The 19,402-nt window shown below is 49.4% G+C and overlaps 1 protein-coding gene across 1 annotated transcript in view; it reads left to right on the top strand.

The window, feature by feature from the left end:
* Positions 1-3,963: 3,963 nt before the first annotated feature.
* Positions 3,964-19,402, top strand: part of TP63 (tumor protein p63) — a 107,120-nt gene continuing 91,681 nt past the window's right edge. Inside the window, exon 1 of the mRNA XM_056849727.1 lies at positions 3,964-4,099. Coding sequence (XP_056705705.1) covers positions 4,058-4,099 — 42 coding nt within the window. The 5' untranslated portion in view covers positions 3,964-4,057. The remainder of the gene's footprint in view (positions 4,100-19,402) is intronic.

Genomic DNA, 19,402 nt, shown 5'->3' with positions numbered 1-19,402 from the left:
CAGTTAAAATGGACCAGGCAGTAGGTGATGTGAAAGACCTCTGCCTGAGACCTTGGAGAGCCGCTGCCAGTCTGAATGGACGATACTGACTTGGATGGACCCAGGGTCTGATTCAGTATAAGGCGGCTTCCTGTGTTCATGTGTGTTCAGCCTTGTCTTATATATTTGCAGGGCTTTCCCAAGTCAAAAATAAAGAATACTGTTGTCAAAAACAAGGTATGAACAAGAGCAACAACACCAGGCTAAAGAATGGAACAGTATGTAGTGAAATAGACATTATAATATAGATTGTTATATATTGTAGTATTTCTTGTTTGTTTCTTTTCTATTTCACTACATACTGTTCCATTCTTTAGCCTGGGGTTTTCCCAAGGGCTGAAAGAAATCGAGAAAGGTCCAGGCAGGCATCTCCTGGGGTCCAGGGGACCTGAGAAACTGGCGGGGAGTTCTTTGTGCTGGCAATGCTTGGTCGTGACTGCAAGTCATACGCTTCTCCTTGACTTCTGTGGAGAGGTCCCGCGCACCCTGGTTTTCAACTGAAGTTAACTTTTGTGTGTGTGTGTATTGTCAACGTGGCCATAATGTAAAATAATAATTTAGGGTGCTGAGCTGTGTCTCAGCAGAACGTTTAAGTCCAAGATCCCTGCGAAAGTGAAATTTGATAGTGAAGTAAAAATGCTAGCAGGAGTATGTATAGTACTTCAGCATATTCAGAGTGCTCTGGAGGTTCTATTGCCATGTTCCTTACTGTAGCCCTGCAAGGTAGGCCAGAATACTGTGCTCATGTTGCTGATGGAGCTGAAAAGAGCGTGGTATGCTTAAGGCCCGTTGCTGAGACGAGGTGTGAGAGGCAGCATGGTGAAGTGGTTAAAGTGTCAAACTAGGATCTGGGTAAACCCAGGTTTGTATCCATCACTCTGCTATGGAAGCTTGCTGGGTGGCCTTGGGCCATTCCCACACACTCCACCAAACCTACCTCACAGGGTTGTTGTCAGGATAAAGTGGAGGAGAGTGATGTAAGCGGCTTTGGGTCTCCATTGGGCAGAAAGGCAGGAGATCAATAAACAAGCTAGGGAATTCACTGCCCCTTTTGAATTATTTTAATAATTATTACACCAGCTCTTGTTTAATTGTTGTGGCTAGTTAATGTGTTAATGATGGCTTGCTATATATTAATGCCAGTAGGAATCATAGAGATGGAAGGGACCACCAGGGTCATCTAGTCCAACCCCCTGCAAAATGCAGGAAATTCACAACTACCTTCCCCCACACACACACACACCCAGCGAACCCTACTCCATGCCCAGAAGATGGCCAAGATGCCCTCCCTTTCATGATCTGCCTAAGGTCATAGAATCAGCATTGCTGACAGATGGCCATCCAGTCCGTGCTTAAAAAAACTCCAGGGAAGGAGAGCTCACCACCTCCCGAGGAAGCCTGTTCCACTGAGGAACCGCTCTAACCTTAAGGAAGTTCTTCCTAATGTCTAGACAGAAACTCTTTTGATTTAATTTCAACCTGTTGGTTCTGGTCCGACCTTCTGGGACCACAAAAAACAACTCGGCACCCTCCTCTCTATGACAGCCCTTCAGGTACTTGAAGATAGTTATCCTATCCCCTCTCCTCCTCTCCAGGCTAAACTTACCCAGCTCCTTCAACCTTTCCTCATAGGAATCTGGTCCCAGAGGCTGCTCTTTTAGTGGAGTTTGAAGTAGTGGCACTATTTAACCCAAACTCTTTGTCAGGCCAAATGTAATGGGGGCGAATTAATCTTGACATTAAAGTGTTGATGTCGGCAGCAGTTGTCCTGTTTACCCAAAAAGTCTTGCCAATTCTTTGGGGCAGAATCGTGTGTGAACTGTAAGTTTGCATATTGGACATCTCTTTGTTAGACTTCATGTTCATGGCTGCCTTGTTAGAACCGCTGATGCTCAGCTTACACATGCTGAATGTTGCCTAATTATTCCAGGAAGAAATAAGACCCTCTTTGCTTCCAGAAACCCCGAACATCAGTGTTGTCTGGGGGATGATGCATCAAAGTGTGCTGTTGGGTACCTCTCTTTTATGTTATGCAGGGAATACAGCCTTTGTAAGCCACCTTGAACCATGAAGAAAAGCAAGATATAAGTGTTTTAATAAATAAATAACGTGTTTGGCTCTCTTGGCCCTTTCTTACATGCCCAGGGTAATTCCGATCACCACTTTGGAGCAATTTTCCTCCAGGCCAGATTGGCCAGGGATCCTGGAGGGTTTTTGTTGCCATCTTCTGGGCATGGAGTAGGGGTCACTGGGTGTGTGGGGGGGGGGAGGTAGTTGTAAATTTCCTGCATTGTGCAGGGGGTTGGACTAGATGACCCTGGTGGTCCCTTCCAACTCTGTGATTCTATGCGGAGCCTTGCTAGATCAGACCAAGTACTCCATCTCATCTGGCATCCTGTTCCTCTTGCAAATGGTATACTGCTTCTGAACATGGAGGTTCCACTCAACTGTCTTATTTATTTAATAATTCATTTATACCCCATCTGTCTCTCCAATGGGGACCCAAAGTGTCTTGCATTATTCTCCTCTTCTCCATTTTATTGTCACAACAACCCTGTGAAGTAGGCTAAGCTGAGAGATAGATCACGAGAGAGTGTGATTGGCCCAAGGTCACCCAGCAAGCTTCCATGGCACGAGTGGGATTCGAACCTGGGTCTCCCAGATCCTAGTCTGACACTCTAAGCCACTACACCACACTGGGACTTGCCTGATAGCCGTTTAGAGACCTACCTTCTCTTCTGACCCCTGTTCCTCAAATAAGGAGGGTAGTTAGTATAGTAGCTACCGCATGTAGCCCAAGTATATTTTGGGGTGTCTGTTGGGTTACCAGGTAGCATTCAGGAATTTTTGGGTAAAGCCAACTAAATTTTGGCACGGCTTGCAAAAGTAGAGGTGGGAAGGCATAGCAAGTTCCTAGGGCAGAATTTGTGCCAGATGTATAAGAACATAAGAAAGGCCCTGCTGGATCAGATCAAGGTCTATCAAGTCCAGCAGTCTGTTCACACAGCGGCCAACCAGGTGCCTCCAAGAAGCCCACAAGCAAGATGACTGCAGCAGCATCCTGTCCGTGCACCACAGCACCTAATATAATAGGAATGCTCCTCTGAGACTAGAGAGAATAGGGATGCGTCATGACTAGTATCCATTTTTACTAGTAGCCCCGAACAGCCCTCTTCGCCATGAACACGTCCACTCCCCTCTTCAAGCCTTCCAAGTTCGCAGCCATCACCATATCCTGGGGCAGGGAGTTCCACTACTTAACTATGCCTTGTGTGAAGAAATACTTCCTTCTGTCTGTTTTGAATCTCTCACCCTCCAGCTTCAGCAGATGACCCCGCGTTCTGGCATTACGAGAGGGGGAGAAAAGCTTCTCCCTGTCAACTCCACACCATGCATAATTTTATAGACCTCTACCATGTCTCCCCTTAACTGCCTTATTTCCAAGCTATGGTGGGTGACCCCGTCAGGTTTTCAAGGCAAAAGACGTTCAGAGGTAGTTTGCCACATAAACACTGTCAGAACTTTTCTAGAGTATTGGAAAAGTGGACCCCAAGCGCGGTCCTTCCGAAATGGCTTCTCTCGTGTGGCTTCTGCCTTCCCAGAAGCGAAGTTCTGCAGGTTCCTCCCCCCCCCCCCCGCCCCAATCCTCTCCTCCCTCCCTCCGGCTCTCCTCGGCTTCTTCCTTGGCTCTTTCCCTTTCTGGCGATGTGGTGATAAGGATTCCTTAACCACTTAATGAGTTGGGAGAGGCCCTCCCTCCGTCGGAGTGGAGGAGTCCAGGTGTGCAACATTTTGACAGGTAGAGGCCCGCCCCACCTCCTCTTTCCCCAATGAGCGGTATATAAGGGGAACCTTAAATTATGTAGCCAGGCACACGCTGTCCCGAGAGCTTCCGAGCAGAATCGCCCCCTTTATTTTCCCGAGGGTCTCGTTGGGGGTGGGGGGCCCTGGTGGGAAAGAAGGACGCATCCTGGAGCCAGAGGAGAGGACGGCGGCCCTGCTTAACCTCACTGCTAGCATGTTGTACCTGGAGAATAATGCCCAGTCCCAGTACAGTGAGGTAAGGCACCCTGAGGTCTTTGCTGCAGGATTTGGTTTCTCCCTGAGACCCAGGACTTTGGACATCCTCGGAAGAGGATCTGGTGTCAAACTTGGCAACGCTTGGGGTGTCTTTTGGATTTCCTTTTTACTGTTTTTTGGAGATGGAGGGGGTAGGGAGACACCAGGAGGGTTTAGGTCCGAAGTTTCGTGGATGCAGAGAAATGCAAAAAAGCGATTTATCAGTCGGGAGAAATTGATGTGTTGTCTTGTGTTGACTGTAAACCCTGCAAAGGATCCTTTTTTTTCTGTTGCCATCACAGTTCGCCGGTGCTGAAAAGGACTCGGGTTACTCTGGAAAGGCATGCAAACAAAAAATCTTTTCCGATACATTCTCAGATAGCGAAGTTAATAAAGGTGGTTTTCTTTCATGTGGTTAATTGCTTGTGTGTATCTCCCCCACCACCACCACCAGGCAGACAGAGAAATGCCTCTGTGTCAACAACCCATATACATAAATGCATCTGAGGTGTGCACGGAGCATCACCTGGGTTCTTGTTTGCAGAGCAATTATGTCTGTTTGGGTGCGAATGAGTAGACTTGTACAGTGGGTAGACATGAAGTGTCGGTGCGGCGAAAATTGAGGATGTTTGTTGGGGAGGGAGGGGGAGAGAGATGGCACATGCTGAGGAAGTGGGACCTCCCGGTCCAGGTGAACAACAAGATTAGCTTACATTCCAGCGGGGAGAGCCTTGACACCGTCTGGGAGGGAAGGCGGCCGAGCTCTGCGGCTGGAACCACTCGCAAATGGGGCTCGCAAATGTGCAGGGCGGGTCCCTGTGGGAGCCGAGTGCGAGGGGAGGTTTGGGAGCCGCTCCGCAGGGGGCAGGTAGAAGAAGGGGCGATGGGACGGAGCGTTCTCGCTTAGCAAAGTTTTTCACGGTGCGGCGATTCCCGAAGCCGTTTCAGGGTCCCTTGGGTTTGAGAGGAGGAGGTCAGATTGGAGCCTGCTGGATCAGGGCAGCGGTCTGGCATTCCAGTGCCAAAGAGGCCAGGCAGAGAAACTTTAGTTTCCAGGTTGACTTTTGTGTTAAGCTTCCAGTTGTTCTTTGAAAGAGAAGCATTAGCAGTGTTGTCTTGTTGGGGCGAACATGCTTGCTGGCCCCGATCCCCAGGCTGGAATATTTACATGCAAGTTCTCTGCGGCATACTGGATTAGACTAGAAAAGTATTCCTCCCCCCCCCCCCCCAAAAAAGCAAAATGTTGGATGGCGGCCTGGCTCGGTCCTAGCGTTTGGTTTGGGGGCACAGTCCTGCTTGGGCAGACTCGCTTTGTGCAAACCTGGCTGCGCATCGTGTGGTGTGCATGAAGCAACGCTTCTGGCTTTCCATTCTTCACGCCCCATTGCTATCCGATCGGCTTTCATTGCCTCTTTGGGATGGAAGGCAATCCCTCCCCAACCCCCTTGACATCTCCGGCTGGGCTCTTTTGTCTGTCCTTGACAGTCATTCGGTGGACTTCACTCACGTAGCTGAAATTCCCCCAACGTTAGGACATGATAGCTGCATTTCTTTGTGTTAAAAGGAGGGCTTCAGCTCTGTTTTGGGAGGGGGGGTTAAAGTGCTGATGGGATCAGTTGCTTTGGTCTTGGAACTGGTTTTGTTTCCAGTGCAAGGAGGGGGAAAGCCATTTTTTGAAAAAAGCAAGATGCGCTCATTCCTTTCGATATATCCATAATCAAAAAGTGTGAGCAGCCGCGTGGACTTAAGATAATTATACGGTGGGGGGTGGGGGGAAGAGGGGTGCTTCTTCAGCGCTCTTTGAGCCATGCTGTTTGGGGCTTGGTTTGCGATGCAGGGGAACATGAAAATCCTGCTGCTTGACTCCAGAATCCTCAAAGGGGGCCGGAAAGCAGCCCTGGCCTGCAATTTTTAAAGGTTTCAGGATTTCTGACTTGACCTTTTCCCAAGAACGCCAAAACTCAATTCAAGGCCGTGTTTTCCAGACACCTTCCTGATCCACCCCGCCTTATGACTTCTTCGACTTGGAGTGGAGGCATTCCTTCCCATGCTTTCCCTACAGCTGCTTACTCCATTTGCCCCCCCCTCCCAAATGTGCTAGGGGCTGTACAGACTGGGGGGGGAAGCAGTTTTCACCCAGGGAGCATAGAATCATAGAGTTGGAAGGGACCACCAGGGTCATCTAGTCCAACCCCCTGCACAATGCAGGAAATTCACAACTACCTCCTCCCACACCCCCAGTGACCCCTACTACATGCCCAGAAGATGGCCAAGCTTGACATTAGTCAGTTTGTGGTGGGGCCAGTGCAAAGCCAGGTGAGGTGTGGCTAAGACAGGTCTGGATTTCTGAAGAAATGGAGTTGGCAGGTGGTGAAAGCCTGATTAAAAAAAAGAGAGAGGATGCCCCCCTTCTGCAGACATAGAGACCCGAACTGGTGGGGCAAAGTAGGGTGAGTTTTGGAAGCAGAAGGGAAGAGGTGCGAACTCAAGGGCCCCGTCTCTTCTACGCCTGCAGCAGTCCCTTTCTGGGAATTGCTGCCTCCCTCCTCCTCCTCCTCCTCCTCCTCCTCCACCTGGTGACTAATTCCCCTCTTCCCCAGACAACGTCTCTGGCCTGGGGTATGCAGCCTGCTCCACCCAGGAGCTTGGGAGGTAATTGTTGTGCAAGCCGTCATGAAGAGCCTGCGGTGAGCGGCGCTCCCGGAGAGCTCTCGGAGTGGAACATATCCTTCGGTCGAGGCTGGGTTTTCCTTGGGTGCTTTGGAGCAACAGCACACCCTCTCCCTCTGCCCCGCTGCTAGTCTTGGAGTCCAAATCCCAGGGTTATTGGCTGGACTTGAGAGAGCAGTGCTGGTGCATTATGCGCAAAGCATGAACACATGAAGCTGCCTCATACTGAATCAGACCCTTGGTCCATCAAAGCCAGTATTGTCTGCTCAGACCCGCAGCGGCTCTCCAGGGTTTCAGGCTGGGGTCTTTCACATCACCTTACTTGCCTGGTCCCTTTAACTGGAGATACTGGGGATTGAACCTGGGACCTTCGGCATACCAAGCAGATGCTCTACCACTGAGCCACAGCCCCTCCCATGAACACACACATGAAGCTACCTTATGACCCTTGGTCCATCAAGGTCAGTGCTGTCTATTCAAACCGATAGCTGTTCTCCAGCATTTGAGACAGAGGAAGCTCTTTCACATCACACACTGCGTGGTCCTTTTAACTGGAGGTGCCAGGGATTGAACCCAGGACCTTCTGCATGCCAAGCGGACGCTCTGCCACTGAGCCACGGCCCTTCCACGTTGAGTCCCAAAAATGCAGACTGGGGTATCAAACAATTTGTTTTGTTGAGTCCATCTTTGTGTCTCCGTGAAGATGGGGGAGTTCAGGGACAGCTGGTGTGATTGCAGTGGAAATGAGGCAAGAGGAATGAGGTTCCCTCCTCCTGGGGCAGACGAATGGCTCCTTCTTTGCCCTGACTCACCTGGCGCATGGCGCTGGGGAAGGATCGCAGCCATTGGGCAAGCGAAAGAGGGGAAAATGTGCTTACAGAAGGCCTTGGGTGTCGAGTCATGAACTCTCTGACCTCATGGAGACTTGGGTTGGGTAGGTTAAAGAATTGCCTTTCTTCTTTGGGGAGTGGCAAAGGAGACATCACATCTCAGAACGGAGTGGCACAACGGTGCCCGCCCTCTTTACGCCTCAGCTGAAGCCAGAAGGGCCTTTTTTTTTAAAGAAGGAGGTGGTTGAACTTTGGACATCTTTTGTTCTATGGCTAGCAAATGAGTCTGGGGTCCCACTTCCCAAAGATGGCTTTCGATAGGGTCGATTTCCAGTGATATGTTGTAGAATCATAGAGTAAGAAGGGACCACCAGGGCCATCTAGTCCAACCCCCTGCACAATGCAGGAAATTCACAATTACCTTCCCCCACCACACACACACAGTGACCCCTACTCCATGCCCAGAAAAAGGCCAAGATGCCCTCCCTCTCATCATCTGCCTAAGGTCACAGAATCAGCATTGCTGACAGATGGCCATCTAACCCGTGCTTAAAAACCTCCATGGAAGGAGAACTCACCACCTCCCGAGGAAGCCTGTTCCACTGAGGAACCCTAATGTCTAGACGGAAACTCTTTTGATTTAATTTCAACCTGTTGGTTCTGGTCCGACCTTCTGGGGCAACAGAAAACAACTCGGCCCCCTCCTCTATATGACAGCCCTTCAAGTACTTGAACATGGTTTCATATCCCCTCTCAGTCTTCTCCTCTCCAGGCTAAACACGCCCAGTGTTCTGTTCTAATGCTTTGGGTAGCCCATCATGGGATGAATCTTTGTGTATGTAGTACTATATGCCATGAAGTCGCAGCTGACTTATGGTGACCCCAGTAAGGTGCTTTCGAGGCAAGTGACTAAGCAGAGGTGGCTGGCCATTGCCTTCCTCTGCAGAGCCTTCCTTGGTGGTCTCCCATCCAAGCGCTGACCCTGCTTAGCCTCCAAGATCTGATGAGATCAGGCTGCGCCATGCTGCCTTCAAGGTAGGCCACGTAACCCGCAAAAACGGCACACCGGCCTTTTCTTCAATGGGGCGATGCTTTGAGGGAGGGGTGATCCAGTCATCTAGGGGGAGGGCAGGACAGAGGCTTGTGTGTAAGAAGAGGGTGTTTTATCCTCTTAATGCTCCCAACATCTGTCGAAATCACAGGCAGCCGCATCAGGATGGAGACAAACATGGAGGATTACTTTGTACACCGTGTCGTTGTGCAACCCGAACCGACAGAAGGTCCCAGGTTCAGTCCCCGGCATCTCCAGTTAAAGGGACTAGACAAGTAGGTGATGTGAAAGACCCTTCTCGGCCTGAGACCCTGGAGAGCCGCTGCCGGTCTGAATAGACAATACTAACTTTGATGGACCAAGGGTCTGATTTGGTATAAGGCAGCTTCATGTGTTCATGTGTCTGCCAGTGTTCAAAGGGGCTGACTGAACGTACGGAGATGAGAGGCTGATCTCAGGGTGGTGACAGAAGTAGTGAGAAAGAACTTCAGAGCAGAGCTGTCTCAGTGCCCAGGATGCCCGTTGCAGCAAGTGTGTGTGTGTGTGTGTGTGTGTGTGTGTGTGTGTGTGTGTGTGGCGGGGGACAATAACTGGGACAGGCTGTCATGCCCAACTTGTGGGCTCCTCCAAAGCATCTTTCGTCTGTCTTGGCGGAGTCCGGCAGGGCTCTGCTTACTTTTTTGCAATTCAAGCCGCTTTTGTTAAGCAGAGATTCACCCTGGGGTGTCCGTGCACGTGTGAATGGGCTCTACCATGATATGTTGCTTGCAGCTACTCGCCCCTCTTTCCCCCTGGCCATTTCTTTTCCTGTAGCGCACTGGTTCCCAACCAGGGGTCCGCGAGAACTAAATTAAGGTCAGCGAAACAAAGTTATAAACCCATAATAAATTAATATTTTCAATTAAAAGTTCTCTATTATAAAATATATATATTCAAATATAATTCTAAGTTTAATGTTTAACTAACAGTTATGATTAAAGTTTATTTTCAAATTCTCAGAATTTTTATTTTGACCCTTGGGGTCCCTGCACCGAACAAAAAAGTCCTGGTGGTCCCTGGTCAAAAAAAGGTTGGGAACCACAGCTGTAGCGCCAAGCTTCCTGGTCTTCTGCCTGTCTCCTCCAGTGCCTTCTTGGCAGATTTAAAGGTCCGTGGTGGCGGTCTGCTGGTGTGCCTGTATCTTTGGGTTACTACTCAAAGGGCGGGGGAGAATTCAGGCACCACTAGTCAGCGGACACAAAGGCAACTTTCTCCCCCCTCCCTCCCTGTTTGTTTTTCTGGCTCTTTTCCAAGGGTGGAGGGGGGGGGCAGTTCAGCCTTCAAAGGAAAGGACTTAGCCATTCATTCAGGGGGATGAGCGTAACCACCGTGAAGGTGTTGACAAGGAAATTGGTGTCGTGTCACCAGCAGCTCTTCCCCACGAAATGGACGGCAAAGGTGTGCCGTCGGGAGTGACCCAGTTTGGTGTACCTAAAGGGTGCCGTTTGTTTTCATAACCTGTTTACTGCTCCGGAGCTTAATTTTCTGATTCTTTCAGCGAGCCGTACGGTCCCCGCAGACATTTCAGTTTTGAGGAGAGGGGAATGGAAGCTGCACAAGAGACACTGGTCCTTGAATACACGTTGGAGCATGAGTTGAACCCCAGTCCCAGTGCAGCTAGATTGGAGTCCAGGAGCACCTTCGAGGCAGTCTATAAGCAGAGGCTGCTGGACACGCACTTGTCAGGGATGCTCTAGGCCAGTGGTTCCCAAACTTTTCGGGCCACCGCCCCCTTGGTTCCACAAACTCAACCCCAGTGCCCCCTACCCTATCCTATAAAAAGCATTATTCAAAATCGGGGTTTGCATGACGCACTAAAGAAGATAATCACAATAAAATTTCAAAACAGTAACAATTAATTGCACATCTATTCAAAAGCAGTTAAAACTTTTTAATTGAAATTTATTCAACAAAACTGATGAACTTGATCCGATGGTATCAGCTCTTCAAAGTCTGGGGGGAAATTCTGATAGTTTCCACCAAATTTGCCATAGCTTGATATATTGTAAATTAGTGAACAGCACCGTTGAAGGGGCCCGCCTCTAGCGCCCCCCCTGCTGCCCCCTTGCCTCTCAGTGGCCCCCTAGGTAATCCCACTGCCCACTTTGGGAATCACTGCTCTAGGCAGATGCTGCATGAAGCAGGAGGTTGGACTAGATGGCCTCTAGGGCATCTTCCAACTCTGTGATTCTATGGAGGCCAGCAAGATTGTCAGGGTATAAGCTTTTGAGGTTCTATCTGACGAAGGGAGCTTTGGCTGTCGATAGCTTATACCCTGACAATCTTGTTGGTTTCTAAGGTGCTCCTGGACTCGAATCCAGCTCTGCTGCCGCAGACCCGAGACGGCTACCCTCTGAAACAGTCTAAGTGCAGGACTCTCCAGCTCTGCTAACCACCTGCCTGACCTGTCTCTTCTGCTCTTCGCGCGCTTCTCAGATTCTGATTTCAGAAGCAAAGGAATGCCGTTAGCCACTCGGGATTAGTTAAAGTGTCTCTGGCTAACCTGCCTCCCCATGAATAGTTTGGCACCTTTGGGACCAACTACACCCTTGGAAGCTGTGCATGCGCTGATGCTGGGGACTCTCTTGGGACAGGGTGAAAACTGTCTTCAGCCAGTCTGTGTTTTTCCGAGACACGTACAGAAGTGGACTTGTGCACTTGACTGCCTTTTGCTGACCGTGGCCAAGATCAGGGGCCTTTTTTTGTGGCACAGTGTGGAGCGCCAGAGGAGAATCTGTCCCGTGGTCTGTGTGTGGTTCAGTTGATTGGATCAGACTGTGGCCGCTGCAAGCCAGCACGGACTGACCCCTGTCTGGGGATATGCAGAACCTCTACGAGAAGCTTTAAATACTCTTTTTGCACTCCTTGAATATTTTCAGGGCTCTCCAACTTCACCCTTGACATGGTGCCACACGTGGAACTGGGCGGTGGCTCTGCTGACGGCACCCTTCTCAGAGAGGAGGACCCCAGGGCTTGCCTGTGTTTATGTCCTCCTGTCTGTCTTCAGTCTAAATACCCACCCTTTCCCCCTAGCTGGACTCCCTTTTTCAACTTAGCATGCCACCCCTGTTTGCATTAGTTCCCTGGGTGGGTTTGCTGCCGGCAGGCAAATGCCTCTCGCCCTCCTTTTGTGAGAGAATAGAATCAGAGTTGGAAGGGACCACCAGGGTCATCTAGCCCAACCTCCCCTGCACAATGCAGGAAATTCACCACTGCCTCCTCCCCACACCCCCAGTGACCCCACCCCATGCCCAGAAGATGGCCAAGATGCCCTCCCTCTCATCATCTGCCTAAGGTCATGGAATCAGCATTGCTGACAGATGGCCATCTAGCCTCTTCTTAAAAACCTCCAGGGAAGGAGAGCTCACCACCTCCCGAGGAAGCCTGTTCCACTGAGGAAGCGCTCTAACTGTTAGAAAAGATATAGGGCACTTTCAACCATGCCAAGTAATGCACTTTCAATCCACTTTCATTGCACTTTGCAGCTGGATTTTGCTGTGTGAAATGGCAAAATCCACTTGCAAACGATCATTAAAGTGCATTGAAAGTAGAATGAAAGTGCATTATTCTGCATGTGTGAAAACTCCCTTTCTGATGTTGCTTTGAGTCTCCTCTGGATGTAGCTTTGCAGCTGCTAAAGGTTTTCTGCACGAGTTATGACTCCCTGTGTATTCTGTATGTGTGTGTTCCTCCCCCCCCTTCGCCCTTTGAGTGCTAGTAAGTGACAGATGGCACCTATCAAGAAGGGATTACGGAGCTGTCTTTAGAAAAGGACCAAAATGCTTCATGGGAATCTCCTCAAACAAAAGCGCCGTGGCAGGCTTGGTCCGTTTCCCGATCAAGGGTGGCTGTGACTCACGGGCGCTGGTTCGGGGAGCCACCAGCCCTGTGGAGACAGTGCCAACCTCCACGCGGGTGATCCCCAGTCCAACTGACAGGTCAGGGTGGGTCTCGTAGTTCTGAACAGGGTGTGGCCACCTGGATTTAGCCGTTCCTTCCCAGGCAGGACAGGGGCAGGATTTCAAGGGGAGTTGTTAAAGCTGGCAAAGTTTTTCAGGTTTTCTTCCCCCCCACCCCAAGTTTGATCCTTTCTTTAATACTTTGCTGCCCCAAACTGCTTCAGCAACATGCGGTCCAAGAGGGTTTCCTGTGGAACTTCTAGCAAAGTTCCATGTGATGCTGGAGAATCATTCTGGATTGAATTTAGGATACGTTTAGCTTGGAAAGAAGGCGGTTGAGGGGAGACACAATAAAGGTCTATATAATTATGCATGGTCTGGAGAGTGTGGACAGGGAGAAGCTTTTCTCCCCCTCTCATAATACCAGAACGCAGGGTCATCTGCTGAAGCTGGAGGGTGAGAGAGTCAAAGCACAAAAAAGGAAGTATTTCTTTACACAATGCATAGTTAAATGGTGGAACTCCCTGCCCCAGGATGTGGTGATGGCTGCCAATCTGGAAGGCTTTAAGAGGGGAGTGGACATGTTCACGGAGGAGAGGGCTATCCATGGCTACTAGTCATGATGCACACCTATTCTCTCCAGGATCAGAGGAGCGTGCCTGTTATATTAGGTGCTGTGGAGCACAGGCATGATGGTGCTGCTGCAGTCGTCTTGTTTGTGGGCTTCCTAGAGGCACCTGGTTGGCCACTGTGTGGACAGACTGCTGGACTTGGTGGACCTTGGTCTGATCCAGCAGGCCTTTCTTATGTTCTTATGAGCTGAGCATTGCACTTCTTGAATCTGATGCTAAACCACTGGCTTCCTTAAAATAATATTGTCAAGATCAAACGGCTCAATTCGAGTCCAGTAGCACCTTGGAAGCCAACAAGGTTGTTGGGGTCTGAGCTTTCGAGAGTCAAAGCTCCCTCTCTCAGGTGCAGAAAGAGACATGACGTTGTCGTACACTGAATCAGACCAAGTGTCCATAGAGGTCAGTACTGTCTACTCAGATTGGCAGCGGCTCTCCAGGGTCTCAGGCAGGGGTCTATTCACATAACCTACTTGCCTAGTCCCTTTAACTGGAGGTGCCAGGGATTGAACCTGGGACCTTCTGCATTCCAAGCAGATGCTCTGCCTCTGAGCCACGGCCCCTCCCAACAGCCCCTGAACTTTGGGTCTAGTGCTTTATCAGTAAACCAGCTATGAAGGGAAGTTCTGTGTGACTCCATGGCCCAGGGCAGACGTAACGTTTGCAGACCCCTTAATGGCAACTAAGCCATTGGGAAATGCATGGTTGGGCAGATAGACGGGATGGTTCAGCACATGGGCCTCCCATGTTTGAGAGCTGGGCATTAAGGAAAAAGTCACAGGTTCATTTGGGAGCCTGAAGAGGAGAAGACTGAGAGGGGATAAGATGAGTACTTGAAGGGCTGTCATATAGAGGAGGGTGCCGAGTTGTTTTCTGTTGTCCCAGAAGGTCGGACCAGAACCAACGGGTTGAAATTAAATCAAAAGAGTTTCCGTTTAGACATCAGGAAATCTTTTCTAACAGTTAGAGCGGTTCCTCAGAGGAACAGGCTTCCTCGGGAGGTGGTGAGCTCTCCTTCCCTGGAGGTTTTTAAGCAGAGGCTAGATGGCCATCTGTCAGCAGTGCTGATTCTATGATCTTAGGCAGATCATGAAAGGGAGGGCATCTTGGCCATCTTCTGGGCATGAGGTAGGGGGTCACTGGGGGTGTGGGGGGAGGTAGTTGTGAATTTCCTGCATTGTGCAGGGGTTTGGACTAGATGACCCTGGTGGTCCCTTCCAACTCTATGATTCTATGTAGGGAGCACACAGTTTGACGCACCAAGGTCCGTCCGATCCACTCTTTTTTTAGATCTTCCACCCTGAGATGAGAAATGCAAAAGGGACTGATTATACAGGCTGTGATTTTTATTTTATTTTTTTCCACGGGGGTGACTTTTTGATGGACTAGAATGGCCGACAAGGCAGAGAGAGGAGATTCTCTGCCCCCTTGCGCAACCTCTTCCGCCATTGCGCCCATGGGGTCTTGTGGCCTGTTGCTCTGCTACCCAGCCTGTGGCCTGTCTCTTCTAAGCAGTGCCAGCTTCTGTGGCATCTCTCCCTGGGTAGCAAGTTAACAGGCATCCAAACTCCTGCCGTGTAAGAGGCAAGAGGCTTTCAGGGGGTTGTGTGCATGTTAAGTGCTTTTAAGTCACTTCTGACTTACAGTGACCCCCTGAATTAATGACCTCCCAAACGTCCTCTCCTTAGTAGCCTTCCTCAGGTCTTGCAAACTGAGGGCCGTGGCTTCCTGTATAGAGCCAATCCGTCTTCTGTTGGGTCTTCCTCTTTTCCAGTGAGTCTTCTCATGTGACCAAAATGCATTAGCCTCAGTTTAGTCATTTTAGCTTCTAGGGAGAGTTGAAATGATTAGGAACTCTTTTTAGAAGAAGAGAAAGAGGAGTTGGGTTTTATATGCCTACTTTCTCTACCACTTAAGGGAGACTCAAACTGGCTTACAATCACCTTTCCCCTCCCCACAACGACACCCTGTGAGGTAGGTGGGGCTGAGAGAGCTCCAAGAGAGCTGTGACTAGCCTAAGGTCACCCAGCTGGCTTCATGTGAAGGAGTGGGGAAACAAATCCAGTTCACCAGATTAGTCTCCGCCGCTCGTGTGGAAGAGTGGGGAGTCAAACCCTGTTCTCCAGATCAGAGTCCGCCGCTGTTGACCACTACACCATGCTGGCTGTCCGGGCATGTACAACAGCTACCAGGGGGGGCTTCTGAGTTCAGTAGCTGCCTTTGGCCTCTGCCTCCCAAGGCTGGTGTGTTGCGGTTTGCAGTGGGGACCGGAGCATCATCCCGCCTCCCCCTTGAAAGATTCGAATCCAGTAGCACGTCGGAGACCAACAAGATTTTCAGGGATATAAGCTTAAAGCTCGGACCCTGAAAATCTCGCTGGTCTCTGTGGTGCCGCAGTACTCAAATCTAGCTCTTCTGCTACAGCCGGCACAGCACAAAAAAGAGAGAGAGATGGCCGTGGCAAGCTCAGGAGTAGTGGCACAGCTTCTCTGCGCGTTCCCCTGAGTCAGCTGTGAGGCCGTTCCGGCCCAGCGCCTCCCCGTCCCGCAGCCGTGTTTCACCTGCAGTTGGGACATCGGCTCACCTTTTGCTCTGCGGGGGATGCTCGCACGTACCCGTCAGGCCTGAGTAATGGCTGTCCCTTTCCCCGTTGCAATAAAATGCAAGATAGTGCCGATAAGTTCAGCGGTGAACCAAAGGCCGTGTCAAGCAGACCTTCGGCGGCTCTGTTCCTTTTCCCGTTTGCTGGGCGCGTTTTCTTAGGTTCTGAGTCATTTTTTGTTCTCCTTTTCACAATGGGATTTCCCCCCTTCTTTAAGTCTGTCTGTCGCCCGAATAGAATTGTCGCCCAGATTTTTCCTGTACTCAAAGCTTGGCAAGAAATTGCAGTTCGGTGTGGGTTTTATTGGAGGGGTTACTTTTATATCCCGCAATCTGTCTTTTTATGGTTGTCATGTGCTTAATGTTGATTTTCACTTTGGCGCTTGAGTCTAAAGAGGGCAAGTGTGCGTGGCTGTTGTAAGCGTGCACATGTCCTGAAGACGGCTCTGGCTTTGCTCGATTTTAATGGTTTCCAAAGATTATTTCATCTTGTGTGTTTTAAATTGTTAGCCGCTTTGGTGGCCCTTGTGAGGACGGAAAGGGGGGATATAAATTTTGTAGATTAATAAAATGAAACGTTTGTAAATTATGCCTGACTACAGCCCAGTTTTACTTCCATTAACAGGCACGTACATAAGGGGCAGGTCTCAATTTCACATCCATTGAGTCAGGAAGCAATTTTCCTGCAGGCCAGATTGGCCAGGGATCCTGGAGGATTTTTTGGGGCCATCTTCTGGGCATGGTGTAGGGGTCACTGGGGGTGTGGGCGGAGGTAGTTGTGAATTTCCTGCATTGTGCAGGGGGTTGGACTAGATGACCCCGGTGGTCCCTTCCAACTATATGATTCTATGAATTCTGTTCTATAAATGTGGTTGTTTACACATGTTTAATGTTGTATGTGTACTACTAGATCCTGAACTTTTTACTCCCAGGGTTTACGCAGAGGCGGTTCGAGTCCTCCTGGGTGATGCTCTTTCCCTCCGTGTCCCAGTGTGCGATGAGCAATTCAATAAAACACCCTCACCCATTTTGGATTACGATTTGTCCTCTCCTCCCTCCTTCCTCCTTCCTGCTTCTTCCGCTCTGGGCAACTGGCCTGTGTGTTCTTTGATAATCCTGACCTCAAACAAGCCGTCTCTTTATTGCCAACCTCAGGCAGGTGGTAGGAGACCAAAAATGGCAAGCATTTGTCCCCGGGGCTCTCTTTGTTTAGATGGCTCTCCGCTCTTGACAGCATCGCTTGGAAAGGGGAAGGGGAGGGGGAAGAGTTTAACTAATCTTTGGCCGGGCGAAGGTGCATTGCATAACTCGGCTTGGGTTAAAAGGTGTAGAATTCGCGTTGGACACTGAAAGACTTGGAAAATCTGCCTGGGACTTTTTTGAAAGAAGATAGTTTTAGGGGCCAGGCCATGCTATTGATCACCTTCTGTTCGTTTGTGTCTGGTTTGTAAACTTTTCCAAGTTTTGTTTATAACTCGTCTTGGGCTCAGGCTAGATAAAGGCAGGGTAACTGCAAGATATTTATGTATTCCTCTCCTTAGAGGCTTACAAGGAAAGCAATGATCATTGCCGTCATTTTAGGTTTTGAACTCCCCTTGCCATGGGGATAGCAGGTTTTTTAAATCTTTGGAATTCATTAAAAAGAGCCTGGAGAGTGAGAAAGAATAATCTTAAGCATTACATTTTAGTGAGAAATCAGAATGTGCGCTGTGAAGGCAAACAGCTGGATCCCTGGCATGAGCCCTCCTAAGTCTGGGTTTATAGGTCTGAGGCCAAAATCCTGCTCATTTTGGAAAGGGTCCCTCTCCACTTGTGCCTTCTCCCTAAACAGACTTCAAAGCCTACTGATTTGGGTAGAAGTAGAAGACGGTAACTCTGCTTAGGAAAGCACTATGTGTTTGTCTTTGCCCTTGAGTGCAGTTTGTTTGCTTAGGTGTTTATACCCCGTTTCCTCTCCTAGGTTGGCTTACAGCATTTTTCTACCCTCCTCTGTTTTATCCTCACACAACCACCCTGTGAGATGGGCTACTCTGAGAGTGGCTGGCTCAAGGTCACCCTTGGGGAAGGGGCTGTGGTTCAGTGGGAGAGCTTCTGCCTTGCATTCAGAAGGTCCCAGGTTCAATTTCCACCATCTCCAGTTAAGAAGCCCAAGCAGCAGCAGAAGAAGAAGAGTTGGTTTTTACAAGCCGACTTTACCACTTAAGGAAGAATCAAAGCGGCTTACAATTGCCTTCCTTACCTCTCCCCACAACAGAAACCTTGTGAGGTAGGTGGGGCTGAGAGAGTTCAGGGAGAACTGTGGCTAGCCCAAGGTCACCCAGCTGGCTTCATGTGTAGGAGAGGGGAAACAAATCCAGTTGACCAGATTAGCCTCCGCCGCTCATGTGGAGGAGTGGGGAATCAAACCTGGTTCTCCAGATCAGAGTCCACCTCTCCAAACCACCACTCTTAACCACTACACCACGCTGGCTCTCAGAAGAGGATGATGTTAAGACCTCTACTTGAGACCTTGGAGAGCTGCTATCAGTCTGAGTAGACAGTGTTGACCATGGTGGGCTGCTTTGTGTAAGCACAGGGGCACCCAGCAAACCTCCATGGCAGTGTGGTGATCAAACCTAGGTCTCCCAGATCCTTGTGTGATGCTCTAAGTGAACAAAGGAGCTGCTTTCTTTCCTGCTACCACAAAGGCTAGAAAATACCCACTTACCTTTGTGCTCTCCTTCTCTTTTTTAAAGAGTTCACAACACATTGTATTTGTTTCTTTATACAGTTCCAAGGAAAGTATTCAGAGAGCACAGGCAGGCCCCCCCCCCTTGAGAAACAGTCGAGTTCAATATGCACAAAGCTTCCTTTCTGAATTTCCCTTCCTGTTTTTTTTAACTTCATAACATGCTAAATAACAATACATTTCAATACAACACCCACCTTGCATCCAGCTTTCTTGAAGTACATTGACTTTAAAATTAAATGCAAAAGGTGAAGAAGGATACAAGGGTGTGGAGAAAGCCCTACGGAAAATAGTTTCGCAGTGGAAGTGGGGAAAATGGATTTTTTATTTTTATCCTTAAAAAAAAAAAAGCCAAATCCAGGCCTAAAATCAGCACATCATATAACAGAATGTCGCAGAGGGAAAAGAGGTAGGGGAGGACCAGAGTGGAGAAAAACCACAGCCGTAACAAGGGGAAAGAAGATTTTGATATATGAACAGAAGAGAAAAAATTGACAGAACAAGTTTGCTGTTCAAAAGCTGTTTAGGGTGTTTTTTCCCCCTTCTATCAGGGTTTTCTTTCCTTCCCATTTTCAAAAACCAGGTCAGATAAAACCAACCTTCGCTCTCTTGAGTATGGAGCTTCTACCCCCAAATTACTAAAATAGGTGGGACCAGCTTGATGTATTGATTACCGTGTAGGGCTAGGCCTGGGGAGACTTGGGTTCGAATTTCTGTGGATCGCGAAATTCACTGGGCAACCTTGGGCCGGCGGCTCTCATTCCCCTTAAAATCTGACCAGGTATCTGTGGGGATAAAGTAGTAGAGAGGGGAACGCTGAATATGCCACCCTAAGCTACTTGGAGGGAATGCAGGAT

Source organism: Euleptes europaea, chromosome 5 (assembly GCF_029931775.1).
Source record: "Euleptes europaea isolate rEulEur1 chromosome 5, rEulEur1.hap1, whole genome shotgun sequence".
NCBI classification, from domain to species: Eukaryota; Metazoa; Chordata; class Lepidosauria; order Squamata; family Sphaerodactylidae; genus Euleptes; species Euleptes europaea.
This window is presented reverse-complemented; position numbering and strand designations above follow the sequence as displayed.